The sequence below is a fragment of the Pyxicephalus adspersus genome, chromosome 6 (assembly GCF_032062135.1).
Source record: "Pyxicephalus adspersus chromosome 6, UCB_Pads_2.0, whole genome shotgun sequence".
Lineage (NCBI taxonomy): Eukaryota > Metazoa > Chordata > Amphibia > Anura > Pyxicephalidae > Pyxicephalus > Pyxicephalus adspersus.
Window position 1 is genome coordinate 16,669,084 of NC_092863.1, and position 24,067 is coordinate 16,693,150.

Sequence of the window (24,067 nt, forward strand, 5' to 3'; positions counted from 1 at the left end):
GTATGGCTTCTTTGTGCTCTTGGTCTTAAATAAAACTTGGAAATATTATATTATAGTATTTTGTTCAAAATCTTGTCTTTTTGTTCACTCTTTTATAGTCTGTTTTTTTCTTTTTGGTAACATAGTATGCCACCTTTTTATAACATCCCATGTATCAGAGTAATAAGAGTAATTTGGTACAAATTTGTTTCATATTTTACATTTTGGTATAAAATTCAAAAGTGTTTAAAAAGTCCATAGAAAAAAAAATATTTTTAGATTATTTCAAAAATAAGGGCTGTATTACTATAGGGCACCTGTAATACAAAGAATGAGACAGCATCGAATCCTACGGAAAGTAGGGTTGGTTCTGCTGGGGGGTGCAGTAGATGTAAAGGGGCTAAGGGAGGTGGTGAGGTCATTGCAGCAAGGGGGTGGGGGGTGTTGGTAAGGAGGTGGGTTCAGTATATGGGAGGCAGGATTTGGGTACAGAGGGGTTGCAAGGGGTTCTGTTTGTTCGGTTAGGGGGACGGGAGGTGCCCCTTCAGGGGGCCTGGAAGTGGCGTTGGAGATGCGGCGAGAAGAGAAGTCTTTATCTGCTTCAAGGGACCCCTTGGAGCCCACCTTGATTCCTAACACTTTTTTTAATTGGTTGCAGGCATTCAGTATTTTGGTGAATGTTCTGGGGGAATGGATACCCAGTTCTGCTACCTTGACACTATCAGGGAAGCGTACAAGCTTCATGGGTATATGGCGTGTCTGCGTTATGATGAACAATTTCGTCAGCGCAAAGCAGTGCGGCCGTCCTTGGGATAAGACCATAAAGACATCACAGGTCTTTGGATGCAGATTATGTCTTTGGGAGGCCGGGGATGTGCAGTTTTTTTAGGGGGGGCGGTGGGCAACAAAGGGAGAGTTACCAGCTGGAAAGAAAAACTGGCTTTGTTGGTGATATAATGAGGGTACCTGTAAATTTGGGGGAAGCTGCCGTTTCCACCACGAATGTTCAGGATGTGGCGGCAAACATGGGCTTGCGCTGTGTTTTTAAACATGGTGTGGGTAAGGGAGACGATGGTGGTGGAAAAGGGCAGGACACCGGTGACCATCGCGGTGGCAAAAACACTTGAGAAGGGTTTTGCGGAGGGGTTCTGCATATCCTGCAGATTGGCGGTAATCCTGGCAGAACCAAGGAATTTGAGATCGGCGTTGAATCACCCAGCAGTGTTTTCAGAAAAATTGCCTAAGGTGAGTTTGGGTAGGATGAGTGGACCTTTCCGTGATCCACCACTGGAAGGATTGGTGATTTCTCCGTTGGGTCTGGTGCCCAAAAAGGAGCCGGGTAAGTTCAGGATGATACACCATTTATCATTCCCACCGGGGGGATCAGTAAATGATGGTATTGATCCTGAACTATACTCGGTGGCATACATGTCTTTGGTTGCATCTGTAAGTCGAAAAGTGTGTTCAGCACTCTTAGCACAGCCTACATCCATTTCATCTGTAGAGAACACTTCTCTACAGATGAAATGGAAATTAGACAGCCACTCTGTCAATTTCTTGTTCCAGGTCTCTGGCAAGTTAGGATCCCACAAATCAAACTTGAGGGAAGAGGGTGCGTCTCTGACTTGAGCTCTGTACACTTCAACATATGGGTTCACGCCAAATACAGGATAGCAGTTTGCCACATCCTGGTAGGGACCAATCACAACAGAATGGTGGGAACAATTTTTCACAGTCACAACTGTGAATAACTCTGCTTGGGCTCTCCAATCCTTTCTCTCAGGGATCACCATCCATTCTTCTTTGGTTGTTAATTTCTCAGGGGTTTCCATGAGGAACGTAACTCCGGTCCCCAAGCAGTTTAGGAGCAATGCTGGAAGCTACCCTCAGGACTCTTTCTCCCCCTGGTGGAATCTCCACTGGGTGTTCACTGATGTGGTACACCACACCATGCTCATCAGAATTTTACCCCTGAAAGCATTCTACGGGTGATCTAATGTATTCTTTGGGCTATAGGCAAAAAGCCATGGGCAAATGCAGCCGGATTTTAGTTGCTTTTGGGAATGATTTGAGATCCGAGAACCTTTAGGATCATTGGCATTGGCCTTTGAATTTTAGTTGACCCCTTCTAGCTTCTCTTTTTCTGTCTACTAAGCTGTATCATCCTGCACGAAACTGCATTTTTTTGTTGATTTGTTTGAGGAGAGAAGCAAGTTTTGGTATGAAAAGAATCATTATCACAGGCCTGTTCCCATAATGTCTTCCATCTTGTGCATTTACAATTTTTATTTTTAGAAAGTTCATAAAACCCAATCTTTAAAATCCCATATGACCTTCATTATATGTAATTTTAATTGTATTTTTTAGACCGATGTCCAAGCATGTATTTTTGATCTTTCCATGCAGTTGAGCAGCAATGTTTCAGAGCTGAAATCTTGCTGACACGAGGACAAGACTGGAGGGAGGGTTAGAAAAGGGTGAAACCACAAAATACATGTAACTGCAGTTATATCTTTATATGATAAGGATAGATCTGGGGCTTGGTCCTCCTTTGTGTAGAATTTTACCACCAAATGAATTGTCTTTGTAGAATTGTCTTTCATATTACCAAGAGTATAACCCTCTTTGATTACTTATCTAGGATGTCCAAGAACTGGCCACTGACAACTTTCCACTATGTAGTGAAAAATTTAAAATATTGTCAAACTTTCCAATTTTCAACAAATAGCTCAGGTAAAACTCAAATAAAAATATATAGTGTATTGTTTCAACCTTTTTAGTAGCAACACAATCTGAATTATTTTAATATATGATAGTAAGTATCCCACCTCCTCATGGTTCCTTGGAGAAAGACCATTTTTTTATGACCTGCACTGTCAGATTTGACCAATAGTGGACAATTAAAATAGTTGTAAACATATTTTACAATATTTTTGCAGCAGGTGAAAATTATACGCCACTCCCAATGCAGTTTGAGAGAGCTGCATGTTGGTCATCACATTTAGGGCAATGAGTGTTATCAGAGCAAAGGAATGTTCCAATGGAAAAGTTGTGAAATGGTACAAAATTGCTGTGCAATGAACTAAACTAAGCCTCCCACTATGATTTGTTTGTAATTAGTTTGCAATTTTTTAGAACCCTGACAGCAATGTATCTGATGTCTCCCCAATTGGAAAGTCTCTGGTCCAGTTGGACAGATTTTCATGGATAAAAGATCCAGTAAACTAGAGAACAGGACAATACAGGGTAAGTTTTTTCTTTTCTTATCTTTTTTCTTTTTTCAATTTTAGAACGGAAAACAAAAATCATTGTGCCAATAAAACACATGACAACTGATTGCATGAACAAGACAAGATTTGTTTTATTGAGAATTCAGTATGCAACAAGGACAAGAGACACGTGATCTAAATTCACCAGCTTAATGCAGTAGTAAAACAGAAAAAAAAGTGTTTGGGGAAACAAAATAGCCCCCAAGAGTTGGGGCTCAGCATTTTATTAGGACCAAAACTGTGTGTTTGTTGCTTTGTGACACCACATTGCCTTGATGAGTGACAAGCCTGCTGGTGTACATGCATATCATGTCCCATGCAAATTCATTTTCTTTGTAGGTGTTTTTTTTAATAATGCTGCCAGGCGATGAAAGATAAAAAGCCCATAGAAAAGGTTAAATCATCTGTAAACAATTCAATGTAAGAAACTAATAGTATAGAATTTTAAATTCTATCATGTTTATTGTCTATACTTTCTGGAATAATGATTTTCAAGGATACATTTTGATTTAAGTGCCCGATAGTAGTACAGCTCTTATTATTGGAATAACCTAAAAATTTGTATTTTTTTATAGCCTTTTTTAAAAACTTTTGAAATCTAAATGTAAAATGTGACAAAAATTTGTATCACTCCAAAACTCTTTGATTGGTACATAGGATGTTATTAAAAAGGTGATAAATTATTTTACCAAAATAAAAAATGCAGACTATAAATTTGCAGACAAAATTTTGATAAAAAATACTATAATATAAGTTTTCATTTAAGACCAAGAGTACAAAGAAGCCATACGCATCTACATGATGCACATTCTTATGTTTAGTAGTGAGGGGACCTAAAAGGTCAGTGAATTGAGTGTGACATACCATGTCTTATACTAAAAAGAATACATTAATGATTGTATTTCTTAGATAAAAGTACCATTAATAAAACATTCCCACCTTTAAAAGATTTGCCCTTTGATTGCCTTTATTAAAACTGGTTTCCAGATTTTCTAAATGAAGAGTGTACATGAACTCCTGAGTTTCCAGGATTAATGAGGGAAAGGATGGAGAAAGACCATTTTTTTATGACCTGCACTGTCAGATTTGACCAATAGTGGACAATTAAAATAGTTGTAAACATATTTTACAATATTTTTGCAACAGGTGAAAATTATACGCCACTCCCAATGCAGTTTGGGAGAGCTGCATGTTGGTCACCACATTTAGGGCACCGAGTAATTTTAGAGGAAAGGACTGTTGCAATTGAAAAGTTGTGAAATGGTACAACGTTGCTGTGCAATGAACTAAACTAATCCTCCCACTATGATTTGTTTGTAATTAGTTTGCAATTTTTTAGAACCCTGACAGCAATGTTTCTGATGTCTCCTCAATTGGAAAGTCTCAGGTCCAGTTGAAAAGATTTTCATGGATAAAAGAGCCAGTAAACTAGAGAACAGGACAATACAGGGTAAGTTTTTTCTTTTCTTATCTTTTTTCTTTTTTCAATTTTAGAAAGGAAAACAAAAATCATTGTGCCAATAAAACACATGACAACTGATTGCATGAACAAGATTTGTTTTATTGAGAACTCAGTATGCAACAAGGACAAGAGACACGTGATCTAAATTCACCAGCTTAATGCAGTAGTAAACCAGAAAAAAAAATGTATATATATATATATATAGTCATGACAATCATAACACACTCTAAATATCTGATGTTTAGTGCATCCTTATTTTTCTGTGAAATAGTGGACAACCCCCAAACAACACTGGAATGTTTAAATAAAACCTGTATTGGATTATTTTATTAAATCTCTCTGAAGACAAAACTAGTTCTACTTTAATAATGCATGCTTTTATATATGCAATCACATACTTTTCACTATTCATTGCAAGGTGCCTTCTCTAAAGTTTGCTTTACGTTTCATTGGACCTTATGTCATCTCTGCCAAGGTTAACCCAGTTTGTTATAAGTTATGCCTGCCTCCACATCTCAAGCTGCCCAATGCTTTCCATGTGTCCCTTCTTAAGCAGTTGGTCCTGAACAGCTTTTCTCGTTCCTCTCCACCAAAATTTCTCAGAAGAAGCTTATGTATCTCATCGACTGGAAAGGTTATGGTCCTGAGGAGAGATCGTGGGTTCCAGCTACAGATGTGTCTGCACTTCTTCTTGCCAAGAGATTTCATCTCTGTGTACCCCTTAAACCCCGACCCCGGCCGGTGAAGAGGCCTGTTCCTCACTAAAGCCTGCTTCTTCTGAGCCTCCTACTGTTTCCAGTGTCTCCAGTGTTCACTATGCCTGCAGTGGCCCCTATGTCATTGTTGTCTGTCTCCTGAATCCTCTCTCTCTCTCTCTCTCTCGCTTGCTGCCTGTCTCTACTCCAGGTTTTCATTGACTATCTTCCTGCCTGGTGATTTGGTACCATGCTTGCCCACCTTGGTGAGCCCAAGGACCATATGAGGGAAGTGGAAACAATTTTCAGACAAAGGGTAAGTCATTCTGTAAATTGAAAAATGTTCTTTAACCAATTAAAAATGTGATTACTATATACTACTGTTTTATCATTAGCCACTATTACATCATGGTTTTGTACTTTTCATAATGATTAATTAATAAATGTTTAAAGATAATAAAAAAATAGGTAGTTTTGTTTGAAAAGATGTTGGATAAGTTAGGTGGTAAAAATAATAAGGGTGCTTTGCTCCCTGATCCGAGTGTATAAATATTGTGTATTGGACAAATAGTACAATGGGGCTTTAGGGCTGTTGCCTTAGCCTAAGAAAAGAAAAGACTTTTCCTTTTTTCCCTTAAAGTTGTATTTACCTATGACCAGCTCTAACCAGCTAATTATTTCTATCTGTATAGACCGAAGAACTGAATTCTGAAGTTGCATCTGGTTCTGAACAACTCCAATCTGTACAAACCGAGGTCATTGACTTGAGACGCACCATCCAAACCCTGGAGATTGAACTGCAAAGCCAACTGAGCTTGGTAGGTGTCATTCTTAGGCAACTAATAAAGTATATATATAATATATTTTGTACTGCAATCATTATAAGTCTTTGTCTCTATTCTTTAACAGAAATCTGCTCTGGAGAACACATTGGCAGAAACAGAAGCCACATTTGGGGCCCAACTTGCCCAGTTACAATGTTTGATCAATGGTGTAGAGTCTCAACTGGCCCAGATCCGATCTGACCTGGAACGTCAAAACCAGGAATACAAGATCCTGATGGACCAAAAGACGCACCTGGAGATGGAGATTGCCACCTATAAACGCCTTTTGGAGGGTCACGATATCCAGTACGTATTCTTTACAAAACAATCAATTGAACAAATATTCAGTGCAAGACTCACTTCATTGTAATACATACTTCACCATAACAGATTAAAGAATACAGACAAATTGAATTCATCTCAATTTCAGAGTGATCCAATCTGCTCATTATATCTTTTAATTTTATTTACAAATCAACTTACTGATTCAGAGTATTTAAAATACCTTGTATACCGATTCTTTAATTTTCACTGTACGATTTATTTTTTAGCACTTCCAACCAAAATTTTCTGGGAGGAATTGATGGTAAGTAAATATATATTAACTTAAATGGCTGTGCATGATCTGATACAAAGAGCTGCTAAATATAAAACAAACGTAAACTTGTAAGTGGCATTAGTAACAAATATATGGATGGGGCAATTTATGATGGGGCCTCATAGCAAACCATTAAGAGGCACGCTTGTTTAATTGGTCATCATAACATTTCCCCTAACCACTGTCAGCAATCCAGATTTTATCCAACTATATTTACCAAATGCTACTGCAAAATTTAATCACTACTGTGTAGTCATACAGTTTTGTGTCTTATACGCTTTTGGATCATAAAGTAGGCTTTTATAGCCATTGCTTCACCATTGTACATGGGTCAAACACCATTCAAAGTGGCAATATTACACCAACCTTAATGCTTCTTTTTCTTTCACATGTAAATGTAAATCTTTGGTCAAGAAATCAATAACCCACACTAGATATTATACTCTAAGAAATTGTTATGTACAGAAACAGCTGTGAAAATATGCAATAGACTTCAGAAGGGATTGTTCAAGCAGATGGTTTTCCCAAGAAAAAGTTGGGTAGGTGCCTATAAAGCACTTTGTGAGCTGGGGACAATAAAGCAGGATAAACTAAATATATAGAAAGAACAATGATAATTGGCATTTGCTTTATTGATATGGAGACATAGATCATTGATCACTAAAATACTCTAAATATCTCATTTTCTTATTTCAGGATCTCACCACACAATGAAAGCTCACCACCTGACCAGCAACACTCACCACCATCACCATAGTTCATGCTAATGTGTAATTGACAGGGTAAAACTATTACCCACATGGTTTCTCCATGTCTCCAGAAAGTGATTTGGTGTTTTCCTCTTTTTCTTTGCGGGATCTGCTTCATCTAGGCAAACTTGGCATGAAACATGAACTAGATCCACCATGCAGCATACCCAGTAGACACCACTGATATTATGAAAGGTTTTAGATAATACTTTAATTGGTGCAAAGTACAATAGTTTGTGCAAAATTAGTAACAATACAAATTAGCCTGATGGGTGAATTAATTTGTTGCCCATATTCCTTAGCTGTACACTTCTTTAATAAAAACAGGACCTTGAGGTTTGCCTATTGACATTTTTGAATAGTGAAAAGTATGTGATTGCATCTATATAAGCATGCCTAATGAAAGTAGAACTAATTTTGTCTACAGAGACTTTGGGGAGATTTAATAATATAATCTGATAAAGGTTTTATTTAAACATTCCAGTGTTTGTTTGGGGGTTGTCTGCTATTTCACTGGAACATAGGCATGCAATATTATTATATTTTAATGAGCTGGATGCACTAAGGTCCAGGTAGAATGTTTTATGATTGTCATGACTTTATATATGTATATATTCTGGTGTACTACTGCACTAAGCTGGTGAATTTAGATCATGTGTCTCTTGTCATTGTTGCATACTGAATTTTCAATAAAACAAGTCTTGTTCATGCAATCAGTTGTCATGTGTTTTAATGACGCACAATGATTTTTCTTTTCCTTTCTAAAATTGAAAAAAGAAAAAATGATAAGAAAAGAAAAAAACTTACCCTGTATTGTCCCGTTCTCCAGTTTACTGGATCTTTTATCCATGAAAATCAGTCCAACTGGACCTGAGACTTTCCATTTGAGGAGACATCAGATACATTGCTGTCAGGGCACTAAAAAGTGCAAACTAATTACAAACAAATCATAGTCGGAGGCTTAGTTTAGTTTATTGCACAGCAATTTTGTACCATTTCACAACTTTTTCATTGCAACAGTCCTTTCCGCTGAAATTTTGACGTATAATTTTCACCTGTTGAAAAAAAAAATATTGTAAAATATGTTTACAGCGATTTTAACTGTCCACTATTGGTCTAATCTGACAGTGCAGGTCATAAAGACTTGTCTTTCTCCATCCTTTCCCTCATTAATCCTGGAAACTCAGGAGTTCATGTACACTCTTCATTTAGAAAAACTGAAAGCCAATAAAAAATTGAAAATATGAAATTCAATAAAGGCAATCAAAGAGCAAATCTTTTAAAGGTGGGAATGCTTTAATAATGGTACTTTTACCTACGAAGTAACACAATCATTAATGTAGTATAAGAAAATCATCTTTTTAGTATAAGACATGGTATGTCACACTCAATTCACTGACATTTTGGGTCCCCTCACTACTAAATATAAGAATGTGCATCATGTAGATGTGTATGGCTTCTTTGTATTCTTGGTTTTAAATAAAACTCGGAAATATTATATAATAGTATTTTGTTTAAAATCTTGTCTTTTTCGTTCACTCTTTCATAGTCTGTAATTTTCTTTTTGTTAACATAATATACCACCTTTTTAATAACATCCTATGTACCAGAGTGATAAAAGTAATTTGGTACAATTATTTTTCACATTTTACATTTTGGTAAAAAATTCAAAAGTATTTAAATAAATATATGTATTTTTAGATAATTTCAATAATAAGGTTTGTATTACTATAAGGCACATGTAATCCAAAGGGGACAGCATCAAATCCTAAAATGTACTGTAATAGCTCGTTGTCTTCTTTGTCCACTTGGATATTTGTGGATAGATTCAGCAAGAGATCCCTAGGGCCTTAGGGGAATGGGTACAATTAGTGTTGAAAGTAGTCAACACTATGATCTTTAACCACCTGGGCGTTACACTGAGGTCTAGATTTCTGTTCCAAAAGCATTACAGGTTTTCATGAAATTTTTTTTTTTAAATTGTAAACCTGTAACTTACAGAAATATGTCCGAACAGGGTTCTAGTAGATATCATGGCTGGAGGACGACGCTGGAACACGACGGATGGACGATCGCAGCGGGACCAGGTAAGTGATCGATAAACCCGAACTTTTCTCACTGTATATACATACAGTGAGAAAAGTTCAGGGTTATCGAAAATAGTAACTTTTTTTAGCCCGTAGCAAGGTCGGGCTTATCGGTTAGGTGGTTAAAGAACAACATGCAACATGGGCTGTTCATATACTATTGCCTCACAGCATTATTAAAAAAACACATACAATAAAAAATTGCATTGGACATGATATGCATGTGCATCTTCAGCCTTGGCACTTAACAAGGCAAAATGGTGGCACAAAACATCAAATACAAAGTTTTGGACCAACCGATGGAGCCACCAGTTCATATACTGGAGCCATGGACTTCAAACACTGGTGGGAAACGTTTGGTCTCAATGAAATTTATAAAAAATAGGGAAACAAAATTGGGAAAAAAACATATATATACACATTAATAATTATTGTTTAATTTTCAGATAATCCATTCAAAGGGTAACGAGAAGTGTTCTGTTCGTGCCATACATTGATATTTCCCACGATGCCAAACATTCCAATCCTGACCATAGAACCTTCCTCCATATGTTAGTGTTTCTGCCATTTGTTGCTGAACAAACTTCAAACATGTTTTTCCTATTTCTTTTTCCCAAGTAATAGCTTTGTTTTTCCTCTGCTGGTTATTAGCAGGGAAGTGATTCCTATTTCAAGGTACTAAGTGTAAGGCCAGCATGACAGGGTAGTAGGGCAGCCCCCCTCCCCCCTTGCAAGTTCAGTATGGGTTAATGTGAGTAAGAAAAGTTAGGGGTGGGATTAGCTAGAGGTGGGGACGGAAGTATAGGGGAGGAGAGTAGAAGGGTTTAAATAAGAGGGTCTGTCAAAAGTGAAACATAGTTTTTGTGGACAGAAAAACTGTAGGTAGATCCACATCATAGAGTCTTGTGATGCCCTGATGCAAGAGAGGGTTGTGGAGGTGATTGGGGGGCTGCGAGTGGGCCCCCAGTCTCTAGGATGGAGGGGCTGCGGCCTCGGGGGCATAGGCCCTCCTGTGATCCTGAGCCCTGAGCCTTTCACAAGAGCTCAGTGCCACAGAGCCTCCAGAGGGGCCCTCTTACCATGCAGGCTGGGCAGTGCTTGGTACAGGTCGGGCAGAGGGTAGGGAGGAATCCCCTTCATCTGTGGAGCCATTTTTATGCAATCTTTTTGTTTCAATCTGAGTTGTTTCATTTAAAATTATTTGTGGTAATGTACAGAACCAAAATTAGAAAAAAGTTGTCTCTGAATATTCATGTACCTAACTGTATATACACACACATGTATATTTAAAGTTTGTGTTTGTTTCACAAATGTAGTAGCATATTATTGCCACAAATATAACGATATCAATGATCATACATATACCCAACACAAACCCTTCCCCAAAGCAAATCAGTCGATCATTTTATTTTAAGGAAAAGCATACCTAAAAGTTCTAATAATTACCTGAACCAGTGGTTGTGTAATATGCTGAACCCCAAATCTTGGGCTCCAAAAGAATTCAGCAGTGTGATGACATTACAAGGACAGTGGTCAACAAGAAAACAAAATGATGAGTCTGGATTGCAGATTTGAAACACCAGTCCTCAATCTCTGTGGAGGCATCAGCATAGACCTGTGATAAAAAATGTTTTAGAAGACTTTAGAAGAGAAAAATTGTGGGTTCTACAATGTAAGATTTAAACATGATCTATTTTTATTTTTCTAAATCTTTTTCTGGTACTCGGGTGGGGTGATTGTTATACACAATGCCACATACCCAATAAAACAACATAAAATGAAGAACAAGTACAATCATGGGACTTTTAAGGCTTAATTATTCAATCAAAATGCGCATCTGTAGTTTTTTACATATATATATAATACATTATACATAATACATTTTATTGACACTAACTTTTATAATAAAACATTAAAAACAATTTACAAAAAAACAATATCCCCAAATGTTAATCTTATTTGATGTTCAGAGTGTTTTGAAACTAGAGTCCACTTCATCACTTTAGAACATGATCTACAAATTATGTATATACACAACATTTTACATATATCAGCTTTAGTGTATACATTAAGATTCTTTTATAATATATAAAATTGCTGGAAATTAATTTTTTCTTACAACAAATATCATGATTATACATTTCATTCATAACATACAAACAAACATATTTAATTTGTAGAGCTCAGTCTAAATTTCCTGATGAAAAGGACACTTCTACGAAACACGTCGAACATCAACTGAGATTAACATTTGGGGGCACTGCTTTTTGTAAATTGATTTTAATGTTTTTTTAAAAAATGATTTGTATATAAAAAAATGACAGTTGTAAATGTTGCCTAATAATTATTGCTTAAAAGTCCCATAATTGTACTTGTCCCTTAAATTAAGATTATTATCTCTCTACTGTCTTTGGGACATATCTAGCATCTGTTTACACCGGTGTAATCATAAAATAAAGTGATCAGCTGTTTAGTTCTGTTTATACTTATACTAAAGTGTCATAAAATTAGGGCATTAGATCAGATAGCTCAATTACAAAGCTGGTCATTGACCTGTCCATTCTTTAAATGACAGGTACAGTTAAATGCATTGCATTATTTGAACAGTGAGTTGGTTATGGAAAAACATGACTTGCATTGCTCAGAACCATATAAACATATTATAAAGTAAAACATAGTAAACATATTATACTTTCCAGTTTATTGTTATATTGTTTTGGTACAATGAGCAAAAATTACTGACCTGGACAACAATAAATTAATTAGTTTTAAGTTGTTTTACAATTGTCTAATGCGTTCCAAGCTGATTACCAAATGTTTAATGTTAAAGCTTGCAAAGCAGTGGATAGATGAGCAGTAAAATACTTATACATATATTTAATATTTTGTGGCACTCCCAGACTACCATATATAAAGGATTAGAATGGGGGATGGGGATGGGGAATTTATTGTGAAGAACATCCACTTGGAACAGTGCAATTTATCTCAAGATCTGCTGTACTACCTACATATCTATCATCATGAGTTACAGTTGTCACTCCTCTGCTGGATCATACCACGGAAGCTGCCATGTTGGTGGCAACCTGTCCAAGATCCCAAGTCACAATTTTGGCTCTCATGTTGGAGGATCTAGAGTTGGCGATCCCGTAGGATCTCATTACCATAGGGGATCTCATGCTTCTCATCGTAGAGGATCACATATTTCCCTTCACGGAGGATCCCATAACTTACATCATGGAGGTTCCAATATTTCCCACCATGGAAGTTCCCATAAAGCCCTCCATAGTGATCACTATAGAGCCCCCAGTGTACATGGAGGATCAGGAGGCAAAGGAATCTCTATCTCCAAGCATGCTCATACCAGTGCTCACAGCAGCGGCCATGGAAGCAGTTTCAGCCATCATGCTCTGTTCAATGTAAACGAGAAACAAACCATGCAACACCTGAATGATCGCCTGGCTTCCTACCTGGACAAAGTTCGCTCTCTGGAACAACAAAATGCTCAGCTGGAGAGAAATATCCAGGAGTGGTATGAGAGGAACCAGCCCAGGACTTTGCCTGACTTCAGTTCTTTCTTCAGGATCATTCAAGATCTTCAGGGCCAGGTAAATAAATTGGTCCATATAAATGGTATGCTCAAAACACATGTTGGTCACTTTATATTATCTTTAAATATATAATGTATTGAGATTAGGACTTAGAAATGGTTGTGCCACATCAACAAGCAATAGCAGACATGCAATAAAAAACCTCAATTAGTAGACAAAAATATTCAGAATAAAACATTGTATGAATTGATAATTTCAAATACATTTTTAACACCTATGTTATTTAGATTTCCTCAACTTCCGTGGAAAATGCCAGGATTGTATTAGAAATAGACAACGCTCGTCTGGCAGCAGATGACTTTAGAAACAAGTAAGCCTTTGCATAGTTCTTCTCCATCATTATTATTCTATTATTTTAAACAATAATATTCATTGTTTTGTTTTACTTTTGTTACAAGGTATGAAATGGAACACCAGCTGAGACGCAATGCTGAGGCTGATGTGAATGGACTTCGTATGCTTCTGGAGGAACTGAACAGGGACATATGTAATCTGCAGGCACAAGTAGGAAACCTCCAGGAGGAACTGCAGCAAATGAAGAGGAACCATGAGGAGGTGGGATACTTACTACCATTTGTTAAACTAGACTAAACATTTACACTATAATAAATTAATTTGGATTGTGTTGCTACTGAAAAGGTTGAAACAATACACTACATGTTTGTATTTGAGCTTTACCTGAGCTATTTGTGGAAAATTATAAACTTTGACAACATTTTAAATTTTTCACTACATAGTAGAAAGTTGTCAGTGGCCAGGTCGTGGACATTGTAGATAATTAATCAAAGAGGGTTATACTCTTTGTAATATGAAAGACAATTCTACTAAGACAATTCTTTTGGTGGTACAATTCTACACAAAGAGGACCAAGCCTCAGATTTATCCTTATCATGTAAAGATATAACTGCAGTTACATGTAAGTTGTGGTTTCACCATTTTCTAACCCTCCTTCCAGTCTTGTACTCACTTGTCCTCATGTCAGCAAGATTTCAGCTCTGAAACCTTGCTGCTCAACTACATGGAAAGATCAAAAATACATGCTTGGATTTCGGTCTAAAAATACAATTAAATTCACATTAGAATAATGAAGGTCATATGAGATTCTAATGATTGGGTTTTATGAACTTTCTAAAAATAAAAATGTAAATGCACGGGATGGAAGACATGATGGGAACAGGCCAGTGTTGATGATTCTTTTCATATTTGCTTCTCTCTTCGACTAAATCAACAAGAAAATAATCGCAGTTCGTGCAGGTTGATACTGCTTAGTAGACAGAACAATAGAAGCTAGAAGGGGGTCACATAAAATTCAAAAGCATATGTCAATGATCTTAAGGGTTCTCAGATCTCAAACCATTCTTAAAAGCAACTAAAATCCGGCTGCATTTGCCCATGGATTTTTGCCTATAGCCTAAAGAATACATTAGATCCCCCGTAGAACACTTGAAATGCACCCATCATAATATAATTGTACCACTAGTTTACAACATTTTTATTTACAGGAAGTAAGGGCTCTCCAAGCTCAGCTGGGTGCCAGGGTCAATGTGGAAATGGATGCCGCTCCATCAGCCGATCTAAATAGAACCTTGTCTGAGATCAGAGAACAGTATGAGACCTTGATGGAAAGGAATATGAGGGAAGTGGAAACAATTTTCCAACAAAGGGTAAGTCATTTTGTAGATTGATATATTTTCTTTAACCAGCTAAAAATGTGATTACTATATATTACTGTTTTATCATTAGCCAATAATATGTCATGGTTTTGTACTTTAAAAAAAAAAAACAATTCATAATGATGAGAATAAGTAGTTTTGTTTCAAATGATTTTAGATAAGTTAGGTGGTAAAAATGATAAGTGTGGTATGCTCCCTGATCGGAGTGTATTAATGTTGTGTATTGGACAAATAGTACAATGGGGCTTTAGGGCTATTGCCTTAGCCTAAGAAAAGAAAAAGACTTGCAATATATTTATTTTTCACCTAATGTTGTATTTATCCATGACCAGCTCTACCCAGCTAATTATTTCTATCCGTATAGACTGAAGAACTGAATTCTGAAGTTGCATCTGGTTCTGAACAACTCCAATCTGTACAAACCGAGGTCATTGACTTGAGACGCACCATCCAAACCCTGGAGATTGAACTGCAAAGCCAACTGAGCTTGGTAGGTGTCATTCTTAGGCAACTAATAAAGTTTGTATCCTGACTCAGCCACATAATATTTTGTACTGCAATTATTATACATCCTGTCTCTATTCATTAACAGAAATCTGCTCTGGAGAACACATTGGCAGAGACAGAAGCCACATTTGGGGCCCAACTTGCCCAGTTACAATGTTTGATCAATGGTGTAGAGTCTCAGCTGGCCCAGATCCGATCTGACCTGGAACGTCAAAACCAGGAATACAAGATCCTGATGGACCAAAAGACNCACCTGGAGATGGAGATTGCCACCTATAAACGCCTTTTGGATGGTCACGATATCCAGTACGTATTCTTTACAAAACAATCAATTGAACAAATATTCAGTGCAAGACTCACTTCATTGTAATACATACTTCACCATAACAGATTAGAGAATACAGACAAAGTGAATGTATCTCACTTTGAGAGTAATCCAATCTGCTCATTATATCTACTACTGTTATTTATAAATCAACTTACTGATTCAGAATATTTAAAAATACCTTGTATAGCAATTCATTCATTTTCACTGTGTGACTTATTTTTTAGCACTTCCAACCAAAATTTTCTGGGAGGAACTGATGGTAAGTAAATATACATTATCTTAAATGGCACTGCATGATCTGATACAAAGAGGCATTAAATATGAAATAAACATAAACTTTTAAGTGGGCATTGGTAAAAAATATATGGATGGGGCAATGTATGATAATTGACATTTGGAATATTGATATGGAGACATAAATCACTAAAATACTCTAAATATCTCATCTTCTTATTTCAGGATCTCACCACACAATGAAAGCTCACCATCTGACCAGCAACACTCACCACCATCACCATAGTTCATGCTAATGTGTATTTGACAGGGTAAAACTATTACCTAGATGGTTTCTCCATGTCTCCAGAAAGTTTTTTGGTGTTTTCCTCTTTTTCTTTGTGGGATCTGCTTCATCTAGGCAAACTTGGCATGAAACATGAACTAGATCCACCATGCAGCATACCCAGTAGACACCACTGAGATTATGAAAGGATTTAGATTAGTCAGAGATGTGTTCATCTCTAAATGTTCATGGTAAACTATCAAAGGTTATATGTTGAATTATAGGTTACAAAAGCTATGGAGTACTTGTCTTTAAAAAAATCCAAAATCAACTGATGGATTTGAGTCTACCCCACAATATTTCATGGGAATCGCATTATGTTGAAGCATATAATATTATCTTGTTAATTCTCTTTTAAAGCACTTTCAAATCTTAGATCCTTACAACATTGCATTACAATAATGTGCAGTACAATGAACAATCCAAAAACGGTTTGATGCATTGGGGTGCAAATAGTTTTGTAGCTGTACTGGGGTACCATACAGAATAGCCCTGTGCTGCAGCACCCCACAGAGAACAATATGCAAAGCCGTACTCTGCAGAAAATAATTGAACACAAGTGATTTTACCTGCTTGGAGGCACATTATAAATGAATAAGCTGAACAATGCACAATAAAGCGTGTTGCAGGACATATGTAAAACACATACACATACAAAGTTTCAAGACCATATTCAGTATTTTTACATTTTAATTGGTGCAAAGTACAATAGTTTGTGCAAAAGTAGTAACAATACAAATTAGCCTGATTGGTGAATTGGTTTGCTGCCAATACTCCTTAGCTATACACTTCTTTAATAAAAAACAGGACCTTGAGGTTTGCCTATTGACATTTTTGAATAGTGAAATGTATGTGATTGCATAAATAAAAGCATGCCTAATGAAAGTAGAACTCATTTTGTCTTCAGAGGGAAATTTATAAACAAAATCTGATAAAGGTTTTATTTAAACATTCCAGTGTTGTTTTGGGGTTGTCCACTATTTCACTGGAACATTAGCATGCAATATTAATAATTGAATGTGCTGGATGCACTAAGCTCCAGATATTTAGAGTGTCTTATGATGGTCATGACTATATATATATATATATATATATATATATATTGTGGTGTACTACTGCACTAAGCTGGTGAATTTAGATCTTGTGTCTCTTGTCCTTGTTGCATACTGAATTTTCAATAAAACAAATCTTGTCTTGTTAATGCAATCAGTTGTCATGTGTTTTAATGGCATGCAATGATTTTTCTTTTCCTTTCTAAAATTGAAAAAAGAAGAAAAGAAAAAAACTTACCCTGTATTGTCCTGTTCTCTAGGTTACTGGATCTTTTACCCATGAAAATCTGTCCAAATGGACCAGAAACTTTCCAGTTTAGGAGACATCAGATACATGGCTGTAAGGGTACTAAAAAAGTGCAAATTAATTACAAACAAATCATAGTTGGTCTTATTCCATCCTTTTCCTCATTACTCCTGGAAACTCAGGAGTTCATGTACACTCTTCATTTAGAAAAACTGAAAGCCAGTTATAATAAAGGCAATCAAAGGGCAAATCTTTTAAAGGTGGGAATGCTTTATTAATGGTACTTTTACCTAGGAAGAAATACAATCACTAACGTATACTTTTTAGTATAAGACATGGTATGTCACACTCAATTCACTGACCTTTTGGGTCCCCTCACTACTAAACATAAGAATATGCATCATGTAGCTTCTTTGTGTTCTTGGTCTTAAATAAAACTTGTAAATATTATATTATAGTATTTTGTTCAAAATCTTGTCTTTCTTGTTCACTCTTTTTTATAGTGTGTATTTTTTTTTTGGTATCATAATTTACCACCTTTTTAATAACATCCTATGTACCAATCAAGGAGTTTTGGAGAGATTGGCACAAATTTTTGTCACATTTTACATTTAGATTTTAAAATTATTTAAAAAGGCTATATAAAATGCAAATTTTTAGGTTATTCCAATAAAAAGGGCTGTATTACCGTGTTTCCCCGATTTTAGGACATCCCCATTAAGTAAGCCACCCCCGATTTTTAAAAAAATAATTAAAATAAGACACTCACCCGTTTATAAGACAGCTCCAGATATCTGATCCTGCGTGTGTGTCCTTTATGCTGGCTGCAATCAGAGAACAGTATGAGAACTTGATGGAAAGGAATATGAGGGAAGTGGAAACAATTTTCAGACAAAGGGTAAGTCATTTTGTAAATTGAAAAATGTTCTTTAACCAATTAAAAATGTGATTACTATATACTACTGTTTTATCATTAGCCAATATTACATCATGGTTTTGTACTTTTCATAATGATTAATTAATAAATGCTTAAAGATAATTAAAAAAAAAGTAGTTTTGTTTCAAAAGATGTTGGATAGGTTAGGTGGTAAAAATAATAAGGGTGCTTTGCTCCCTGATCCGAGTGTATAAATGTTGTGTATTGGACAAATAGTACAATGAGGCTTTAGGGCTGTTGCCTTAGCCTAAGAAAAGAAAAGACTTTTCCTTTTTTCCCTTAAAGTTGTATTTACCCATGACCAGCTCTAACCAGCTAATTATTTCTATCTGCATAGACTGAAGAACTGAATTCTGAAGTTGCATCCGGTTCTGAACAACTCCAATCTGTACAAACCGAGGTCATTGACTTGAGACGCACCATCCAAACATGAAAATCTGTCCAACTGGACCTGAGACTTTCCAGTTGAGGAGACATCAGATACATTGCTGTCAGGGCACTAAAAAAGTGCAAACTAATTACAAACAAATCATAGTGGGAGGCTTAGTTTAGTTCATTGCACAGCAATTTTGTACCATTTCACAACTTTTCCATTTCAACAGTCCTTTCTTCTAAAATTATGGCGTATCATTTTCACCTGTTGAAAAAATATTGTAAAATATGTTTACAACGATTTTAATTGTCCACTATTGGTCTAATCTGAATGTGCAGATCATAAAATAAGCCTCTTACTCCATCCTTTCCTTCATTACTTCTGGAAACTCAGGAGTTCATGTACACTCTTCATTTAGAAAAACTGAAAGCCAGATTCAATAAATGCAATCAAAGGGCAAATCTTTTAAAGGTGGGAATGCTTTATTATTGGTACTTTTACCTACAAAGTAATACAATCATTAATGTATACTTTTTAGTATAAGACATGGTATGTCACACTCAATTCACTGACCTTTTGGGTCCCCTCACTACTAAACATAAGAATGTGCATCATGTAGATGCGTATGGCTTCTTTGTGCTCTTGGTCTTAAAAAAAAACTTAGAAATATTATATTATAGTATTTTGTTAAAAAATCTTGTCTTTTTGTTCAGTCTTTTATAGTCTGTATTTTTCTTTTTGGTAATATAGTATACCACCTTTTTATAACATCACATGTAACAGAGTGATAAGAGTAATTTGGTACAATTTTTTTTCATATTTTACATTTTGGTATAAAATTCAAAAGGATAGATAGATAGTTGATAGATTCAGCAGGAGATCCCTAGGGCCTTAGGGGAAGGGGTACATATATTGTTGAGAGTAGTCAACACTAAGATCTTTAAAGGAAAACATGCAACATGGGCTGTTTTAATTCTATTGCCTCACAGCATTAATAAAAAACACATATGATAAAAGGTAAATTGCATCGGACATGATATGCATGTGCACCAGCAGCCTTGGCACTTAACAAGGCAAAATGGTGGCACAAAACAAATTACACACGGTTTTGGACTAACCGATGGAGCCACCAGTTCCATGAACTTCAAACACTAGTGGGAAATGTTTGGTCTCAATTAATTTTATAAAAAATCCATTCATAGGGTAACGAGAAGTGTTCTGTTCATGCCACACATTGATATTTCCCACGATGACCAAACATTCCAATTCTGACCATAGAACCGTCCTCCATATGTTTGCGTTTCTGCCATTTGTTGCTGAACAAACTTCAAACATGTTTTTCCTATTTCTTTTTCCTAAGCAACAGCTTTTTTTTCTGGCCATTCTTTCATAAAGCTATCCTATGGATAGATACTACCATATCTGGCGTGTATCATTGCAGCTCTTTCAGTGGCATCCTTGGTATGTTTGTTGCATCTTCGATTATTGTCCTCCTGCCAGGAGTGTGAGTTTTGCTAGACGGCCTTTTCTTATCTGGTTTGAAAAGGTGCCATATTCTTTTCATTTTGTTTGAAATAATTTATTGGTGTTTTTTTTTTTTTATTAGCCCAATCTTAAACTTCATACCTTTGTCTTTGAACCTGCTTGAGATGCTCCTTGGTCTTCATGCTGCTTCCCTAATTGTTTGTGTGGGGATTTTCAGAACCGATTTAATTTTCTGTATTTATACAGACATCAAGTGGAAGATCTTGTGATACTTTGATTGCACACAGTTGCACTCTGAACAATTAGTTATGTGATTTTTAAAGATACCTGACTGGACCATGGCTTATTTAGAGTATTCATAGCAAGGAGAATTTACATTGCCAAAGAGGAATTTTTTGGATTCCGAGATACTAGGTTCCTCTGCTGGTTATTAGCAGGGAAGTAAATCCTGGTGTATGCGGTGCAGTTATATTCTTGTTGGGGTAGGGGGAGGGGGGGTTGGGGTACAATGGAAAGTGGGGTTGGTTTTGCTGGGGGGTGCAGTAGGTCTAGAGGGGCTAAGGGAGGTGGTGCAGTCATTGCAGCAAGGGGGTGGGGGGTGTTGGTAAGGAGGTGGGTTCAGTATGTGGGAGGCAGGATTTGCGTACAGAGGGGTTGCAAGGGGGTCTGTTTGTTCAGTTGGGGGGGCAGGGGATGGGAGGTGGCGTTGAAAGTGGCGTTGGAGATGCGGCGAGAAGAGAAGTCTTTGTCTGCTTCAAGGGACCGCTTGGAGCCCACGTTGATTCCTCACACCTTTTTTAATTGGTTGCAGGCATTCAGTATTTTGGTGAATGTTCTGGGGGAATGGCTACCCAGGCTGTGCGCAAGTTTGTTCTGCTACCTTGACACTATCAGGGAAGCGTATAAGCTTCATGAGGATATGGCGTGTCTGCGATATGATGAACAAATTCGTCAGGGCAAAGCAGTGTGGCCGTCCTTAGGATAAGACCATAAAGACATCACAGGTCTTTGGATGCAGATTATGTCTTTGGGAGGCCGGGGATGTGCAGTTTTTTTAGGGGGGGCGGTGGGCAACTAAGGGGGCGTTGCCAGCCGGAAAGAAAAAGGGGCTTTGTTGGTGGTATAATGAGGGTACCTGTAAATTTGGGGAAAGCTGCCGTTTCCACCACGAATGTTCAGGATGTGGAGGGAAACATGGGCTTGCGCTGTGTTTTCAAACAAGGTGCGGGTATAGGAGACGATGGTGGTGGAAAAGGGCAGGACTCCGGTGACCATCGCAAGGATGCGCCCCTTTCTCGCTAGGTATCGCGGTGGCAAAATCACTTGAGAAGGGTTTTGCGGAGGGGTTCTGCATGTCCTGCAGTTTGGCGGTAATCCTGGCAGAACCAAGGAATTTGAGATCGGCGTTGAGTTACCCAGCGGTGTTTTCAGAAAAATTGGCTAAGGAGGTGAGTTTGGGTAGGATGAGTGGACCTTTCCGTGATCCACCACTGGAAGGATTGGTGATATCTCCGTTGGTTTTGGTGCCCAAAAAGGAGCCGGGTAAGTTCAGGATGATACACCATTTATCGCTCCTACCAGGGGGATCGGTGAATGATGGTATTGATCCTGAATTATACTCGGTGGCATACATGTCTTTGGTTGCATCTGTAAGTCGAAAAGTGTGTTGAGCATAGTGTGTTTAGCTCAATTACAAAGCTGGTCGTTGACCTGTCCTTTTTTTTTTAATACCGGGTACAGTTAAAAGTATTGCATTATTTGAACAGTGGTTCAAGAGTTGGTTATGGACAAAACATGACGTGCATTGCTCAGAACCAGGGTAAACATATTAGACTTTCCAGTTTATTGTTATATTGTTTGGGTAGAGTGAGCAACAGTTTCATGAGCTGGTCAGCAATAAACTAATTAGTTTGAAGTTGTTTTACAATTGTCTAATGCGTTCCAAGCTGATTACCAAATGTTTAATGTTAAATCTTTATGTCAAGCTTGTAAAGCAGTGGATAGACGAGCAGTCAGATACTTATAAACATGAATATTAATTATTCTTTTGAGGCACTCCCAGACTACCATATATAAAGAATCAGAATTGATGGAGAACATATTGTGAAGAACATCCGGGTTGGAAAAGTGCAATTTATTGCAAGATCTGCTGCATTACTTACATATCAATCATCATGAGGTACAGTTGTCACTCCTCTGCTGGATCATACCACGGAAGCTGCCATGTTGGTGGCCACACATCTAAGATCCCAAGCCAAAATTATGGCTCTCATGTTGGAGGATCTACAATTGGCCATCGTGTAGGATCTCACTACCATAGGGGATCTCATTCTTCTCATCATGGAGGATCACATATTTCCCTTCATGGAGGATCCCATAACTTACATCATGGAGGTTCCAGTATTTCTCACCATGGAAGCTCCCACAAATTTCATTGCGTACCTGCTCGTAGTTCACACCATGGAGGATCCCATGCAACCCACCATAGAAGTTCCCATAAAGTCCACCATAGTGATCACTATAGAGCCCCCAGTGTACATGGAGGATCAGGAGGCAAAGGAATCTCTATCTCCAAGCATATGGAACACCAGCTGAGATGCAATGCTGAGGCTGATGTGAATGGACTTCGTATGCTTCTGGAGGAACTGAACAGGGACATATGTAATCTGCAGGCACAAGTAGGAAACCTCCAGGAGGAACTGCAGCAAATGAAGAGGAACCATGAGGAGGTGGGATACTTCTTCCATTTGTTAAACTAGAATAAACATTTATATTATAACAAAATAATTCAGATTGTGTTGCTACTGAAAAGGTTGAAACAATACACTACATATTTTTATTTGAGCTTTACCTGAGCTATTTGTGGAAAATTGGACAACATTTAAAACATTTTTCACTACATAGTAGAAAGTTGTCAGTGGCCAGTTCTAGTTCTAATCAAACAGGTCTATACTTTTTGTAATATGAAAGATAATTCTACTAAGACAATTCTTTTGGTGGTAAAATTCGACACAAAGGAGGACCAAGCCCCAGATTTATCCTTATCATGTAAAGATATAACTGCAGATACATGTATTTTGTGGTTTCACCATTTTCTAACCCTCCCTCCAGTCTTGTACTCACTTGTCCTCAAGTCAGCAGGATTTCAGCTCTGAAACCTTACTGCTCAACTGCATGGAAAGATCAAAAATACATGCTTGGACCTCCGTCTCAAAAATACAATTAAAATTAAATTAGAATAATGAAGGTCATATGGGATTTAATGATTGGATTTTATGAACTTTCTAATAATAAAAATTGTAAATGCATGGGATGGAAGACATGATGGGAACTGGCCTGTGCTGATGATTCTTTTCATACCAGAACTTGCTTATCTCCTCAAAACAACATTAGTGGAGGGAAAAATAAAAGCTAGAAGGGGTCAACTAAAATTCAAAAGCATATGCCAATGATCCTAAAGGTTCTCGGACCTCAAAACATTCCCAAAAGCAACTAAAATCCGGCAGCATTTGCCCATGGCTTTTTAACTATAGCCTAAAGAATACATTAGATCAACCATAGAATGCTTTCAGGGGTAAAATTCTGCCCAAAGGAGGACCAAGTCCCTGTTTTATTTTAATATCATGTAAAGCTAT

General features: G+C 37.1%; 2 protein-coding genes across 2 annotated transcripts in view; both read left to right on the forward strand.

Moving 5' to 3' along the window:
* LOC140332413 (keratin, type I cytoskeletal 19-like) overlaps positions 1-7,584 on the forward strand; it is a 74,810-nt gene extending 67,226 nt beyond the window's left edge. Inside the window, exons 6-7 of the mRNA XM_072413682.1 lie at positions 6,315-6,535; positions 7,524-7,584. Coding sequence (XP_072269783.1) covers positions 6,315-6,535; positions 7,524-7,584 — 282 coding nt within the window. The remainder of the gene's footprint in view (positions 1-6,314; positions 6,536-7,523) is intronic.
* Positions 7,585-7,626: 42 nt separating this feature from the next.
* LOC140332414 (keratin, type I cytoskeletal 19-like) lies at positions 7,627-16,299 on the forward strand. The gene is given in 9 exon segments (XM_072413683.1): positions 7,627-7,650; positions 9,760-9,791; positions 12,956-13,268; positions 13,499-13,581; positions 13,670-13,826; positions 14,774-14,935; positions 15,309-15,434; positions 15,537-15,757; positions 16,239-16,299. Coding segments are annotated over 9 exon segments (1,179 nt in total).
* Positions 16,300-24,067: the final 7,768 nt, after the last annotated feature.